Source organism: Oncorhynchus kisutch, unplaced genomic scaffold (assembly GCF_002021735.2).
Source record: "Oncorhynchus kisutch isolate 150728-3 unplaced genomic scaffold, Okis_V2 scaffold2302, whole genome shotgun sequence".
Taxonomy (NCBI): Eukaryota; Metazoa; Chordata; class Actinopteri; order Salmoniformes; family Salmonidae; genus Oncorhynchus; species Oncorhynchus kisutch.
The window spans coordinates 16,270-32,240 of record NW_022264247.1 but is presented as its reverse complement, the minus strand read 5'-3'; the positions used below and the strand labels follow the sequence as shown (position 1 = coordinate 32,240).

General features: G+C 42.3%; 1 protein-coding gene across 2 annotated transcripts; it reads left to right on the top strand.

The window, feature by feature from the left end:
* The first annotated feature begins 4,211 nt into the window (after positions 1-4,211).
* On the top strand, positions 4,212-14,621 carry LOC116369862 (uncharacterized). Of its 2 annotated transcripts, XM_031819590.1 has the most exons (21): positions 4,212-4,394; positions 4,493-4,551; positions 4,632-4,712; positions 4,812-4,936; positions 5,577-5,720; positions 6,031-6,129; positions 6,237-6,398; positions 6,510-6,609; positions 6,776-6,996; positions 7,599-7,755; positions 7,941-8,164; positions 8,384-8,504; positions 8,808-9,004; positions 9,119-9,233; positions 9,431-9,600; positions 9,696-9,793; positions 9,959-10,089; positions 10,420-10,609; positions 14,091-14,232; positions 14,329-14,425; positions 14,503-14,621. In XM_031819590.1, exons 1-21 carry the CDS (start codon positions 4,372-4,374, stop codon positions 14,574-14,576), a joined length of 2,730 nt encoding a protein of 909 aa, XP_031675450.1. In that variant the 5' UTR covers positions 4,212-4,371; the 3' UTR covers positions 14,577-14,621. The 2 variants fall into 2 exon arrangements, with proteins under 2 accessions (XP_031675450.1, XP_031675451.1); XM_031819591.1 differs by lacking the exons at positions 4,212-4,394; positions 4,493-4,551; positions 4,812-4,936 and having other exon boundaries at positions 4,646-4,712.
* The last annotated feature ends 1,350 nt before the right edge of the window (positions 14,622-15,971 follow it).

Below are 15,971 nucleotides of genomic sequence, written 5' to 3'. Positions count from 1 at the left end.
TCTAATTTCTAACACAATGACCTTTTCTTTACAACCTGTCTAATGAAAGTTCATTTCCAAATATCATCTAGCTTCCATAAACGCCGAACAAGGATTGAACCCATGTGCTTCAGTTTACATAACAATGACTTACTAGCACATCTATTTCCTTGTTGCCTTCAGTCATGGCCGCTAGCATTTCTTAATGAGCATTGATGAAAAACAAGAGCTGTGCTCGAATACCCACACTAACATACTGATACTACATACTTAATGAGTATATACTGAATAATATATTATTAGTTCATTTTAGTATACTGTAAACGAACAGTATGCTTTATTGCGCGTTCTAGCTTTTCACCTGTCTACCGGAAGGTGATGCTGTTGCTATGCAACCTCTTGCTAGCTATCTAGCATAACAAATGACTGGTTGACATTATACGACTTCGGGTGTGTTCTTCTTAAATTCAATCAGGAGTTCCAGAATGCGCTCATGAATTCAGAGCTTTGTCAGATTGTCTGTTTGTAAATTCAGAGCAGAGTAGACAGCCAGAGCGAATTTACGAAAGCACCCCGAATGTCCATTGAGAACGCACAATGACTATACCATTTAGCTAAACTCAGAATGACGGGAATAATCACGTCAAACATTGGGTAGTTAGTTAGATAGCCTATAGTTATTATACTGTCAAGTTTTATCTATAAGTAGCCAACTAACTTAGGTATCTAGCTAACAACATACCGGTACATACTGCTGTACTGATACGCTATGTGGTTCGTAAGACCAGTGTAGCTAACAAATTGTCAGCCATATAACGTGTAATTTACTTATTTAAAAAGTATTACTTTATTACATTGCTCAACATTTTCTTAATATTTGTCATAATTAGTTAAAGCAATGAATTTGTATCCGCTCTCGTTGTACTTCGACTGCATATTTTCCGCATTTTCAACAAACCTGGAAATTTTCCTCATTTCCTGAAGAATTGGCATTATTGGCCCTAAAGTACGGAAACAGTGGTCCTCTTCGTGTATTCCTCATACTTTGGCGAATTAGTAGGGCGACATCGTGGAACTTTGGGCATACTAAAATATATCCATAAGTATTTTTGTAATTCTCTATTTATTTCAGCCTTCATTAACCAGTTAGGCTAGGTTGGAGAACAAGCGCTCATTTAACACTGCAACATGGCCAAGATAAAGTAAAAGCAGTTCGACACATACACAACACAGAGTTACAGATGGAATAAACAAACATACAGTCAATAATACGTAGAAAAAGTCTATATACAGTGGTGTGCAATAAGGAAAGGATAAGGGAGGTAGGACATAAATAGGCCATGGTGGCGAAGCAATTACAATATAGCATTAAACACTGGAATGGTAGATGTGCAGAAGATGAATGTGCAAGTAGAGATACTGGGGTGCAAAGGAGCAAGATAAATAAATAAATACAGCAAGGGGATGAGGTAGTTGGATGGCTATTTACAGATGGGCTATGTACAGGTGCAGTGATCTGTGAGCTGTTCTGACAGCTGGTGCTTAAAGCTTAGTGAGGGAGATCTGAGTCTCCAGCTTCAGTGATTTTTGCAGTTTGTTCCAGTCATTTGCAGCAGAGAACTGGAAGTAAAGGCGGCCAAAGGAAAAATTGGCTTTGGGGGTGACCAGTGAGATTCTCCTGTTGGAGCTTGTGCTATGGGTCGGTGCTGCTATGGTGACCAGTGAGATGAGATAAGGCGGGGCTTTACCTAGCAGAGACTTGTAGATGACCTGGAGCTAGTGGGTTTGGCGACGAGTATGAAGCGAGGGCCAGCCAACGAGAGCATATAGGTTGCAGTGGTGGGTAGTAAATGGGGCTTTTGGATTGGAGATGCTTAATGTGAGTCTGGAAGGAGAGTTTACAGTCTAACCAGACACCTAGGTATTTGTAGTCCACATATTCTAAGTCAGAACCGTCCAGAGTAGTGATGCTGGACGGGCGTACAGGTGCGGGCAGCGATCGGTTGAAGAGCATGCATTTAGTTTTACTTGCATTTAAGAGCATTGGAGGCCACGGAAGGAGAGTTGTATGGCATTGAAGCTCATCTGGAGGTTAGTTAACACAGTGTCCAAAGAAGGGCCAGAGGTATACAGGTATACTATGATATATTTATACAGGTATACTATGACCAATAAGCATACTAAATACTCAATTCATGTCACAAACAGTACAGTTAGTACGAGTATTCGAACACAGCTAAGGCCAAATGAGGAAGTGCAGTCACCTTTTAATCCTGAATGACAATTGTCTTGCCTCATAGAGATAGATAAATCTTCTTAGGGCTGATCGATATGACAACAGCCAGTGAAAGTGCAGGGCGCCAAATTCAAAAGAACAGAAATCTCATAATTAAAATTCCTCAGACATACAAGTATTTCACACCATTTTAAAAATACACTTCTTGTTAATGCCACCACAGTGCCCGATTTCAAATAGGCTTTACGGCGAAAGCACCACAAACGATTATGTTTGGTCAGAGCCAAGTCACAGAAAAACACACTCATTTTTCCAGCCAAAGAGAGGAGTCACAAAAATCAGAAATAGAGATAAAATTAATCACTAACCTTTGATGATCTTCATCAGATGACACTCATAGGACTTCATGTTACACAATACATGTATGTTTTGTTCGATAAAGTTCATATTTATATCAAAAGAATCTCAGTATACGTTGGAGCGTTATGTTCAGTAGTTCCAAAAACATCCGGTGATTTTGCAGAGAGCCACATCAGTTTACAGAAATACTCATAATAAATGTAGATGAAAATAAAATTGTTATGCACAGAATTAAAGATATATTTCTGCTTAATGCAACCGCTGTGTCAGATTTCAAAAAACCTTTACGGACAAAGCAAACCATGCAATAATCTGACTACGGCGCTCAGAGCCCAAACAGGCCAAAAAGAGGTCAACAGAAGTCAGAAATAACATTATAAATATTCACTTACCTTAGATGATCTTCATCTTCATCAATCCCAGGAATCCCAGTTCCACAATAAATGTTTGTTTTGTTCGATCATTTATGTCCAAATAGCTACTTTTGTTAGCGAGTTTTGTAAACAAATCCAATCTCACGAAGCGTGTTCATTAGGAGCAGACGAAATGTCAAAAAGTTGTTACAGTCCGTAGAAACATGTCAAACGATGTATAGAATCAATCTTTAGGATGTTGTTAAAATACATCTTCAATAATGTTCCAACCGGAGAATTCCTTTGTCTGTAGAATTGCGATGGAACAGAGCTCGCTCTCATGTGAACGAGCGTCACGAGCTCAAGGCATTCTGCCAGACCTCTGACTCATTCCCCTCTCATTCGCCCTCACCTCACAGTAGAAGCATCAAACAAGGTTCTAAAGATTGTTGACATCTAGGAAGTGCAACATGACCAATATCCCACTGTGTCTTCAATAGGGAATGAGTTGAAAAACGACCAACCTCAGATTTCCCACTTCCTGGTTGGATTTTTTTCTCAGGTTTTTGCCTGCCATATGTGTTCTGTTCTACTCACAGACATCATTCAAACGGTTTTAGAACCTTCAAAGGGTTTTCTATCCAAATATACTGATAATATGCATATCTTAGCTTCTGGGACTGAGTAGCAGGCAGTTTACTCTGGGCACCTCTGGGCAAGAAGATAATAAGAAGCCATAAGAAGATAAAAGACTCATCTATGTATCTGTGCCAATATAGTGTCTGTGACAGCATGGGCAGCGCCATTGAGGCTATCTTCACATTAAAGTAGTAACATTTCTTCTTCACAATTGTCTGAGCCCTTCTGATGACCCGATTGGACATGACTTCAACAGGGTCACCAGTAGGGCTCAGCCAAATGAAGTTGGTAGTCCCACCCAGTTGACTACATTCAAATTGTGAAAGTGCATGAAATGCAGCATTTTGGCCATTAGAGGCCAATATCTTTCTCTCTGTCTGGGCTACAATTGTAGACGGTTGGGTAATTATGCTTTTCGCCTGTGAAAGGCTGTTGTGCTGCTAATGAGGGAGTTCTATTAACCTGAGCCAAGGTGCACCGGTCCATGGCCCCTGACATGAATGGATAAAAGCGGTGAGGGCGGAGCACCCTTCTAAAATTGAACAGTAGCCTTACATTTAGGTTTTTGTCCTAACACTACACAGCTGATTCAGATTAACAAAGCTGGATGATTATTTGAATCAGCTTTGTAGGGCTAGGGGAATAAAAAGAAAATGTGCAGCCCTTTGGGGTTCAGGTGACTGAGTGTGGGAAGCCTTTGTCATAGGGTAAAAGTTGCATACCCCTGGGCTGTAGGCTGCACACTTTAGGGTCAAATATCAGGTTCTGTAGCTGGGTATTTTATCAGAACAAATCTGTTCTACAATGATTATTTTCCTTAGCTCAGGGTAAGTAGTAGCAGGCCTAGGAGAGTCTTATGCGACGCAAACATTTGAGTTGTGTTCTTCCTCCTTTTAATCATAATAATTTGTCAAATGCCTTACAGGTTGTTTTGCCTATTGATGGCAGCTGTGGGCATACAAGCACAACAGACACCTTCTATAAGTATGCATTTTGCACCTTGCAAATTTAAGCACTAAGTGTTTGACAAGATTTTTTTTTTAAACTAACCTTTCCTATTCCAGATGACCTCAACGCTGAATGCCTTGGTAACGTTATTCGTTTGAGTGTCGCTCCTCTTTTTGAAGAGGTTGACGCTGTCTTCAGTGAGTTTGCCTCTTATGATTCTCTTTCTCTCCTTTCATAATTCATGGCTTGATATTGCTTGTCATCTATTGTGTTCACACCATCTCCATCCCTTCCAGATGACACACAGATCATAAACCTGACGCCTGGCCTTGCTACTCAGTGTGGATTCAGCTTTAAATTTGACCCCATGGGGAATGCCATGTTTTTTGCTTCTCTTCAAAACTGCTTTTCCAAAAACATGGTAACCCTAAGAACTGTAGTGTTTGCTTGTACTTCAAATGGACAGTTTGCCTTTCAGTGTCACTGCATTTGCAACTCATAATGTAGCAATTTTATTTACCTTTGATGTGGAGTCATGCTGAGACCAGGCTCTTTTACAGATGAGCCCTGTCTACACAAAGATACAAGTCAATATTTGCCTCACTAGATGGAAAAATGAAATAACTGAACCCATTCTTCAGTAAAAAGGTCCTCAATAAGCCTGAGTTGCCGTAGAGCTGCTAATACATACAATTTAGCGCATGGAGGGTATTAGAAGTCCGGTTCCAGGAACATTGAAGCAGTTTTCCTTAACTCTGTGGATATCAAAAGGATCTCCATTGTTAGCCACCCCTTGGTCTGGTATCTCTTACCTTTAAGTTAACGATGACGTAAGGTACAGCAGAAGTTTATGGAGGGCTTTCAGAGGGCCAGCCAACTTTCTGATACAGACTGCAGTGATGTGAACTATTGAGCTCTACTCCTGTAGTGTGGCTTCAATACAGTGGCAGCTGCATTCATATAGCCAATTTTGCCACAGTCTATAACTTGCATGAATGTCACCTGAATTTAGTTTTTTTGCTATATAATGAAGTGTTTTTTCCCTTCCCCCTTCATTTTAGGATGATAAGATGTTCAGCTTGGTCATGCAGTTCAGGCTGCCAGGAAACCACATGACTGAAGACCCTGTTTATAGAGTGGGCAAAACCTGTAGCTACACCCCCTGGACCTCCCGAGAGATTCTGTGCGACCGCAACTACATGGAGGCAAGTGAGCAGAGCATGCCCCAATGGACATGTTTACAGTCCCGCTTGTCGTACTGCCTGTATAAATGATCTGTCTAGAGCTACAACTGTCCAGTGTTTCATTTCTTCTGCGACACAACGTAGAGGTCTTGACTCTCTCAATTCCACTCGCGTCTTCAAAATGCACATAGGAGAACTTTAGAGGTGAGGAATTTTGGCCTATTCTCAATGCATTTAAGGAGGCGAGTGGACAGATTTCTGAACTGGCCCTTGATTTCCTCTTGTATGGGAGGGAGAAAATGCATAGGGAATAATGGCCTTTCTTCTCTAGGTGTCTGTCAGAAGGACTCTTCCAGACATCCAAACCATCCCCAAACAGCCCACTGGGGGCCCGAAAGCAAGGACCGGCAACTTCCGGAGGGGAGCTGAGGTTTATATATTTCAGTTTCTGTAATTTCACTACAAAATGACAGGATGGTGCTAAACAATGTGCGTTTGACAATTTTGTTTAATTCATGTTTCCATTTCCTGAGACAGGCTGTTGCTTCAGGATACAAAATGACAGCAGTCGTCTTTAGTCCTAGCAAGAATGTCATGAATGTGGATGAGGTCCAAAGGAAGGGCTATGCAATAGCCAACACTCTCACACGGCTGGTGTTAAGAAGCCCTCATAATGCAGAGGAGACATACCTCCAGAATGTAAGCTGACCTCCATGAACTGGGTCATGTTCAGTAGAGCAAACATTTGGAAACGGTGGCCCTACCTGAACTCTGCAACATATTGTTAATACGGTGTGTCCTACTGAACAGGTAGCTGGGGTGCCGATGCGGGTGCTCTCAACCTCAACCTTCTTTGAGCAGAAGTGGCTGGTTACTCGAGTAGATGCCACGGCTGTTTGTCCAACACCAGGTTGAGTGTGAAATAATTTAAGATCCTATAAGCCCAGTTCTTAATTGGCTCCAGACAAGACATTCATGTAGTGTTCAGTTGGGAAAATGTTTTCCAAATAATGGCACAGTTTTCAGTTGCAAAATGTTCTGTTTTGATGTGCACTTGGCTTCTTGTGTCACTGCAGAGGCAGTGGCCTTTACTCCAGAAGTGATCACCTGGTACATGCCCAAGCACATAGACCCACTTTTCTCCTCTGATGCCTTCACCATGTTGGAGGTGTACATGGGAATTGACGCTAAGAGGCTGGACACTGAGGAAATGGCTGCCAGAAACTACTCGGTTTTAGTCACAGAGGCTCATATTATTGTTGAAATTCCGGTGGGGGCGGTTGGCGGCTACTTCAAGGTCAGCATTGGATGAGTAAAATGTTCCTGTCTTATTTGTAGAGCCCTTTATACTATAGCAGTTGTCAGTGCTTTGCAGTAACCCTTTGCCATCTCTCATGGGTAAACTCCTAGAAACGTTTCTTATTGAGCAATTGTTTGCTTAACCAGGCTAATATACAATGGTTTGCAAAATTGTGAGAATTTTGCATAAAATTACACTTAAACATACTCTACCTCTTGTCTTTGCAGTTTGTCCTTTAGCCGCTTGAAATTTCAGACCAAATATCCACACTAAAGTATTGTTTACCTGACTTTTTAGGGAGGCGGTAGCTTTGCCACTGTCAACTGAATGCAAGCAACACTCGGCTGCTGTTTACATATTGCGCAAGTGTTTACTTTGCGTGTCAGTTGCTTTGAAAATGCAAGTTGACAACCATACACCTACCAGCTGTCTAAAGTCTGGTAACCAATACTTTCCTTTGGATATTGTGTCTTAAATTACGAGCGGCAAAAAGTGGTAGAATAATTGTATTTAACATTCTGGCTTATAAGGAACATTTACCTGTTTTTGCACTCAAATTGTGTATTACAGCCTGACTGCATCACTTGTCTCCCTTACAGAGCCATATTCAGGATGACCAGTACTTTGTCACTTACACCATTGAGCCTATGCTTGAGTTGCTGTGGATCGAGGAGGACGCACACGAGAACACCAGCTATAAAGTCCTCTTCCCTATCACAACACCTCCGATGGCCAGGCCTCCACAAGTTCGCAACTGTGAGTCTGGTTTAGTTAAATAGCGCCTATGGTAATTTGGGATGCCTGGGTTGTTCATTAGGCACAAAACAGAAAATGTACTGAAACGGGGAGGCAATACCTGGACTTACCCAATAACAAATGTCCATTTTCAACTTCCAACGTACCGCATTTCAAAATGTTTTCCTTTGTTTGCCAATGAACAGACACGCCCTTGGACACAGTTCCTGAGCAGGCAGTGTTTGTGCTTGAGTTGGGGACCTTCAACCTTGATGTGGAGCTGCTGAACATCACCTTTCCCACCATGGTGCTAACTGTTGCAGAGTGCAACGCCAGGGGCTTCAATGTTCAAGAGCAGAGATCCCCGGACAACACCTTGAAGACCTTCAGGATGGAGGTGCCCTTCTCAGACCCGGTGGTCTTTAAGGAGGTGTGTTTCTGTTAAATGCAAAGCCACACGCAGTGATTTGTTCATGCCCTAATAAGTGGGCCACCAACAAAATATAAATAATGGCACAAATGTACTTTGTATCCCTCATTTACTCATGTGTTGTTTTAATAGTCCCCATATGTACTTAGTTGTCACTTGATGTTGAATAGAGTTCTGTTGCAACAATAATGCTGACCAATGCTTTTAACTTCACTACAGAGAAGGGCGGAACAAGGTGTCACAACCTTCACTCTTCAGCTGATCTACGGCCTGGTCATCTTTCCAGAGTACGCTCCTTTCTCTCACTCTGCCGTTGTGGACGCTGTACTGCTGGACATTGGTATGCCTCTACTGTTGAATGGTTTCCTCTCATTAATGATTGCCCTGAAAGGAAATTGGCAGTGAAAGACCAACTAGCCATACTGTAGGGTTTTCCTATGCGGTCTTTCTACAAAGAATGTTAAGCTTTAGAGTATTTGGACCCAGTTTCCCTGTTCCTGATTTGCCAGGATCGTGTTTATTCAGTCCCACCGTAGCAAAACATTTTGCAATCTAAACAAGGGTTTCTTCTTGGACAAGTTCAAGTAGTACCTTCCTGTTTTTTGTGCTTAATTAATGAACACAACACTGTTTGTCCTTGTAGTGCCACCCTCAGTCACTGGCAACTGTGATCAGGAGAACTTCCACATCACTGTGGACTACAGGAACCAAGAGCCCTTTTTTGTAGTCTTGGTTGGCAAGCGGCTGCTTAACCATGAGTTTGCTCAACAGTATTTAACAGAGGGCGACACAGACTTCATCATCACGTTGCCCTTCTCTTCGCCGGACGCAGTGTTTGAGGTACGACGCTCTCCCAAAACATGTTAACCTAAATTGCTGCAGCTAGCTTTGCTTTCCTTACCCTGTATACATGCATACAATATTGGACTAATGAACTCTCCCATTGGTTCCCAGTCGGTTCACTCGTCGTCTGTCCGGAGCAGACTGGATGTGGCTCTGTTGAATCCTTACAACAACATGACCATCAAATACTTTTCCCTGGCTTGCAGCTTCCTCAAAACGCTGACTGGTTGGTTCTCAAACAATTACTTACGATAAATTGTCGTTTAACATGGGTTCCTTGCAAATACCGTGAGTCTAAATGGTAGTGCCAGATGGGCATGGTTTGCTATTTTGGTGCTATTCCATTGGTTCAAGCTCAATTAGTGTAACAAATACAGAACCCAGGTCTGATGGCTACCTGTCTTTTGCTCCCCCACCTCCAAGAGTGTTTCTCTAACGGAACGATGACTGCGCTGGCGGTGAAGGTGGATTCTGTTCCCGGTCTGAACCCCGGTCAGCTGACCCTGAGCGACCCCGCCTGTGGTCCCACCTACAGTGACGATCGCTTCGCCTACTTCCACTTCACTGTGAACTCCTGTGGCACCACCAGGAAGGTAAAATGACTATTACCCTGAGGTGATGGGTACTGTGTATTTACGGACTGTTTGCTTCTGCAGGCTGTAATAAGCAATTCCCCTCTACTACATAGTTTATCAACAATGTCATGCTGTATGAGAACGAAATCTCCTTGCCAGATGAACTTGAGGTGAAGCTGAATGCCACGACGTCTTCAGAGGAGGAATATCAGTAAGTGCATTAAGCATCACAATTGTAGCTATTAGCTTTCATAAGGTTTATTTTTCTTCATCCATTGCTCAATACTTTGTATACAGGGAAAATGTGCCTCTACTACCAGTGTCCACTCCACTGCTTGACGTTTCCCCTATTGAAGTTGCTTACATCCCTCTTTAGGTTAAAGGTTTCCTGCTCCTATGTGGCCAACATCACTCGCACATTGGCCTTCCTGACCAGGCCGCGTGACAACGAGCCTTTTGCCGAGACTGGGACGGGTCGACTAATGGTCAGAATGAGACTCGCTCAGGGTAAGCGTGCACAAATTCAGAATTTCAACTTGACCCCTAGCCTCTAAAAGAATCTTGGATGGTCTCCTTTACAAAACCATTCCCAAAAATGTAAGCCTTGTGATATATTACTCTTGCGTTCTGAGATCTACAGGTGTGGCTATGTAGTAACGGTGAGGAGCTGATTTGGGAATTTGTTAGAAGCCTCTAGTGGGGGGTGGATAGTGTTGGCTATAAATGGCTTGTGTTCATTGGGGCACAACAGGATATGATAAACATGCATTTCTTAATGGACAAGTTCCGATGGTGCCCACTGACCACGACCCCCGGTTGTCTTGTTCTGTGTTCCAGACGCCTCGTATAACACGTTCCACCAGGAGGAGGACTATCCAGTGGTGAGGTACCTGAGACAGCCTCTGCACTTTGAGGTGGAGCTGACCACGTCCTCTGATCCCAAGGTAGCGCTGGTGCTTGACCACTGCTGGGCCACCCTCAACGAGGACCGTGACTCCCGACCCCGGTGGAATCTCATCATTAATGGGTAACATGTTGTTTTTGGGCCTAAACAAGTGTTATTCCACAGGTGTGGTTCCTGAGTAATTAGCAACCTATCATGCTTGGCAGGCCATTTACTTTGGCTACCGTGGCTATGCCCCCATCCATAGGTCGAGTGGTCACAATGCTTAAAAACGATGTGAGCCATGTGCGGTCTGTCACCAGATCTCCACCCAATTTCACACTTATGGGAGATTCTGGTGCGTATGATCACATGCTTGTTATCACTGAGTGGTCCCTGCAGCGTATTATTGGAACGTATGCTGCATCAAACGACTCTAAACCGCGTTGTCTGAAAAGCATCTAAACAATGTTTTGTGTTGAGAAATAAAGGTCTTCACAACTTTATTCCAGCTTTGCTTGTAAAATATATCAATGTTAACGTTATCATCTAGTCTAAATAACAGGTTGACTTGTTTTACAGTATGATGCGGTACAAGGGAGCCATGTAAATCTAGTATAGAAAGTATGGCAGCCATGTTTGTCAAGCAAGAACTCCTAGAATGCTGTTCACTGCGCCCGTTGCCTGAGATCTTAACATAGTTTGGCCACTTCAGCATGTGTACGCCGTAACAAGTACAAACATTATCACATGACAAGTAGTTTACAGGTAACTATACAAATACAACCGTAGCACGAAAGCTAAGATATAGCACAATCCATTATTGGGGGCTAAGTCCTTGGGGGAAGGTATTGTGAAGAGGATGATGCAGGAAATATTACTAAGATCTGGGAATTTATCAACAATAAATGGTGAGGCAGACAGTTTTTCTAAGCTATATACCCCTGGAAAGGGGGGGTCTGATCTGGCAACCCTGAGGTACCATAGTTTACACTCTGATGCCGTGTTCAAATCAACTGACGACTTCAGTGCATTCAAGACAATGAGGTTACTCCAGTTGAGATCACCATAAGTCTGACAGACGCTTACGTGATAACCCGACTGCATTGTATGGTGTTAGCTTATATTCAGTACCACCTTCAAGTGTTTTACACACGTGTCCATTACAATCTAGGCAAGAATCAGAAAGCATGAATAAAACGCTAAGCACATTATACTTACAGTACGATGCAGTAGAAACGACAACACGTGACACAGAAAATACAACTGCTCTTAACACTGACTGAATAGTTGTTGGTTTTGGGTTGAATTCAGGCACAAGTGACCTCTTGTGTTTAAAACAGTTATTGCACTAAACCTAAAGGATTGTTCAGATGCCTGTGCAGCATGGATGTTTGAAACTGAATAGGATCAGTTGACAGGATCCCCAGAAGTTGATGCCGCTTTCAGTGGAATTTCCTGTCCTAGAGAATGCGCTAATTGGGAGTTGCTAAACATGCACAAATACCACGGTCAAGTGTAGCAGCATCTTGCTAACCTTATTTAGCTAGCTAATGTTCATATTTTAAAAAAATGTTACTACATTTTTTATTTGGGTGAGCACTTTGCCACAGATGGACATGCTGGCCTAATTTTTATCTCAAGAATTTAAATTGGGTTACTATAGAAAGATGACTTATTTTTCCTACATTGTAATGGGCTACAATGACTTATGATTATGCACGCTGCAAATGACCTTTTATTTTGCGGGTACCTTTTCAGTATCTGGATACATGTTACACCAAGCAGTGTAGTGAAGCAACTTTATTGGTCAAAACCATTCATTTGGGGGATCGGGTTTGCTATGAAATCATGCAATTTGACCATTTTTATGAATTGGTATCAACCTAAGTTTGGCCATGTGGACACGGTGTAACTTCGCAGCTGTTTATTAAATCAGCAATGTCATAGCAGTTTTAAAAAAACAGGCTGAAATGTTTTGTATATCATAGGAAAAGACAACATTCACATGGCTGTGCACAAAATGGGTAGTTCAGATTTGTCACTTCAGCTGCAACCATATCGTTGTGCAAAATCCTTACCATCGTCTGTCAGCTCAAGTGATTTGTACTGGTGTGGGTGTTTCTCTTAATATAACATCTTCAGCTTTCACAAATTCCTTTTTGCTAATATCTGGCAGTTAAACGGTAAAGGATAAACCTCCCAAAGATGCAAATTAAAAAAGTAGGCCTAAACTGTCAATGCGTAGGTTACTTTGTATAGTAGAGCTGCGCCCTTCACAGAAGTCCTCCGTGTGACTCCGATGCCGTGGGTGTAGAATTTATTTTGTGTGACCAATTTTTCTCCAACAGCGGAAGAATTGCTCTGGCGCATTGCATGAAATTCTTGTTTAAAATGAAGTACTTGTGTTGTTGATACCGACTGTCTATTCGGCAACTTTGGTTAAACCACGATCAATATTCTGGTCAGACTACAGGCGACCCTTTCTGGATCATTTAGAATTTTAAGAACCATTTAGAGGGACATCTCGCCTCATGTCAATGGAATTGAATATACATGTTTGACATCTGTCATTTAACAAGCCATTCCAGTAGACCAAAATAAATATTGTTGACGGAAAGCCCAATTTCTGTTCTTTAAAATAAAAACGTAGGATTTGGGGTGCCGAGGAAGCGGTTTTAAAGTCACCGTCTCCCGACGTAAACTCTAGACGGTAGAAATCTATTAAATTGATAGTCAACTTATTAACTTTACATCGTATCCTCCTTGCAGCTGCAAAAACCCCAGCCTTATGATTCAGTACTATACAAGTTTGTTTAATTGAATTACTAGCTAACTAAATAACACAGGCTAAACACACAGGTGACACAATGACAGCTTGTTACAAGGTTTCTCTTCACACCCCCCACCGTTCCGTAAGGGACACTTATCATTGATACATTTTTGAACACACGAACCGGCACCAGCTTGGAGTAAAAGCATGAATGTATTTGTGGGATGCCGCCGTGGAAAGGTAGGTGGTTGGTCTTCTCTCTGATTGGCTACATGAGGTCACAATGTCGTTGGTTGTCCGTGGCTCCAATGACTAGTCTTGAACAGAACTACAGGATGGATTTTCCTTTCACACGTTCTGGAAGATAGGTTTATCAACCCTGTGGGTGATGGTTTGGATGTGGTAGCAGAATGGTCCCACTTAAGTTAATTTTCTAGGTTAGGAAAGTTCCAAACGTCTAGCTTGCGCCTCACGGTTTTCTGGTCTAATGTTAATTTCTGTTACCATTCCTTTTATGCACTCAGAGATTAGCTATAGAAAATGAATGTCATATTGGTTTTTATTTTGTGATTTTTACTAGAAACGCGCTTACTCTACAGGTAGGACGTCTCTAGCCTTTACATTGTATATGAAATATGTTTTTTCAAGACAAAGGTGATTGTTGTTGGGTAAAGCCTGTTAGCAAAAACATTCCTTTAGTTCATACTGGAGGGGGAGAAAGAACCCACTTCTGCTGTAAATTGATCTGATCCTCACAGGACCGTGTACGAAGTCTTGTGGTGGTGTCATAAGGCGGTTGGGGTTTGCAGCGTTTTCTTGTTCATAACTTAGTCCCTCTCTCTACACTGGCAGCTGTGAGAACCCCGAGGATCCATACCGTGTGGTCTTCCACCCGGTAGAAGCTGACGCCAGGGTCCGCTTCCCCCCTCACGTCAAACGCTTTGAGGCCTATATGTTTTCCTTCGCCGGTGATGCGGTTGAGCCGAGTGGCCAGGTAACAAAGTTCACCCAACAATCTTTATTCTTTAATTTTGTGTGTGGCAATCATCCCTTTAAAAAAAACTGACACCATCAAATCTTTGATTCCTAGGTCTTTGTCCATTGTGACGTGGTCATCTGTGATGCCAGTAGTCCCACTGGCGGCCCCTGTAGTGGACAATGTGTGAATCAGGACAACCTGAAAAGAGGTAGGTCTTGTTTTATGCTTTTCAGACCCTGGCAGACCATAACTGAACTAATAGGTTCGCTCTCTCTCTCTCAACAGGTCAACGACATGTCAAAGACCTCTTTGAGGAGCGTCATGTATATGTTTCTTCTGGATACATTCTTTGGGTGTAATGTATTGTTCTAACATGTCAAATAAAGTGTTCTATATAAAACAATCCTAACCGTTGGAGCTACCTTAACACCATGTCGTAGGCTTGTCATCTGACATGTATCAATCAACCCTTTTGTAAGCATGGAACTCTGAACCATCCACCGGAGGGAGATAAGTGTTGCGCACCAATTTCCCGTCTAGGACAAACAATGGGTGACGAAACAAAAGCTTTCCATTGTCCAGTAGGATGAACTGACTCAATGTTATAGCAGATGGTGGTTTGCCAAAGTGAAACCAGCAGGGCTGTGGTTGGATGCAGTGTTGGTAATTATCAACTGAAATTACAACTTTCCTTGATACCTCTCACTAGCTTGGTTTCCATCCAAATATGGACATTTCTTCTTCAATGATATGCATGTCAATCTCATGGCTCAAATGGGAAGAGCATGACTTCATCGCTACTTGTTTGTGTAAGAAGTGTTGACCAGCTGAATGTACCGAGCTGTCTGTTTTTAAACTCGCGCACAGCTCAGACACCCATGCATTCCCCAAGTCCGAACTACGAAGGTAGAGCCATGAATACGTTGCAATCTATTCCGCATCAGGATAAGATTTCAAAACACACCGTACGGCACAGCGGGGACTGAAGACACTCCTTAAAGTTGCGAGCTTGCACCGCGGGACGGTTTCATTGCTCCAGACCACCACAAGGGGAGTTTGTGCAATCATTATGCATTTGGGTCCCAAGGCTTTGGGATGACCAAAGACTAATTTTGACACGAGCCACCCTTGCCTTGTGGCGCTCAACGAAGATTGCTGACAAAACAGATGGAAGTTGTCTTAACGAGTCAAGCAAATGTACAATTTGAGAGGAATGTGATAATGTAGAGACGTGGCTATATATTTTTTTGTCATAGTTAAATTACAAAAATCTCTATTTAGCAAGTTCAGACTAGCTAGTGTTAGGAGAATGAATTTGTAATTTGTCTTTCAGGGACTCCTGAGAACCAACAAACCAGGATGTTGTCTTGTTAAACAGTGGCTGTAAAGCATCTAGCTGGCTAAAGCATTGACTGCACAATTGTAAGCTTGCCTTGTAATGCAGCTAAAGTAACATGGCTAGCTATTTACTTGCTTGAGTCGGATTAAAAATAACTGTTGCCGCTCTGGGTATGGACCCTAAAACGTAGTTCTGAACTAATATTCATATCAATCAATGACCCTGAAGTCAATGGCATTAATGAAGCCTAGAGTAGAATATACCTTTTATTGTGCCAAGGATGCAAGACCTATATACATATGTATTTTAGTTAATACCACGTATGAGATTCCCATCTTGTAGCCTGTACATTGAATATATTCACCGATCATGTACTCTTCCTTGGCAAATAAAGGTGTGGTTCTGGTATGACAGA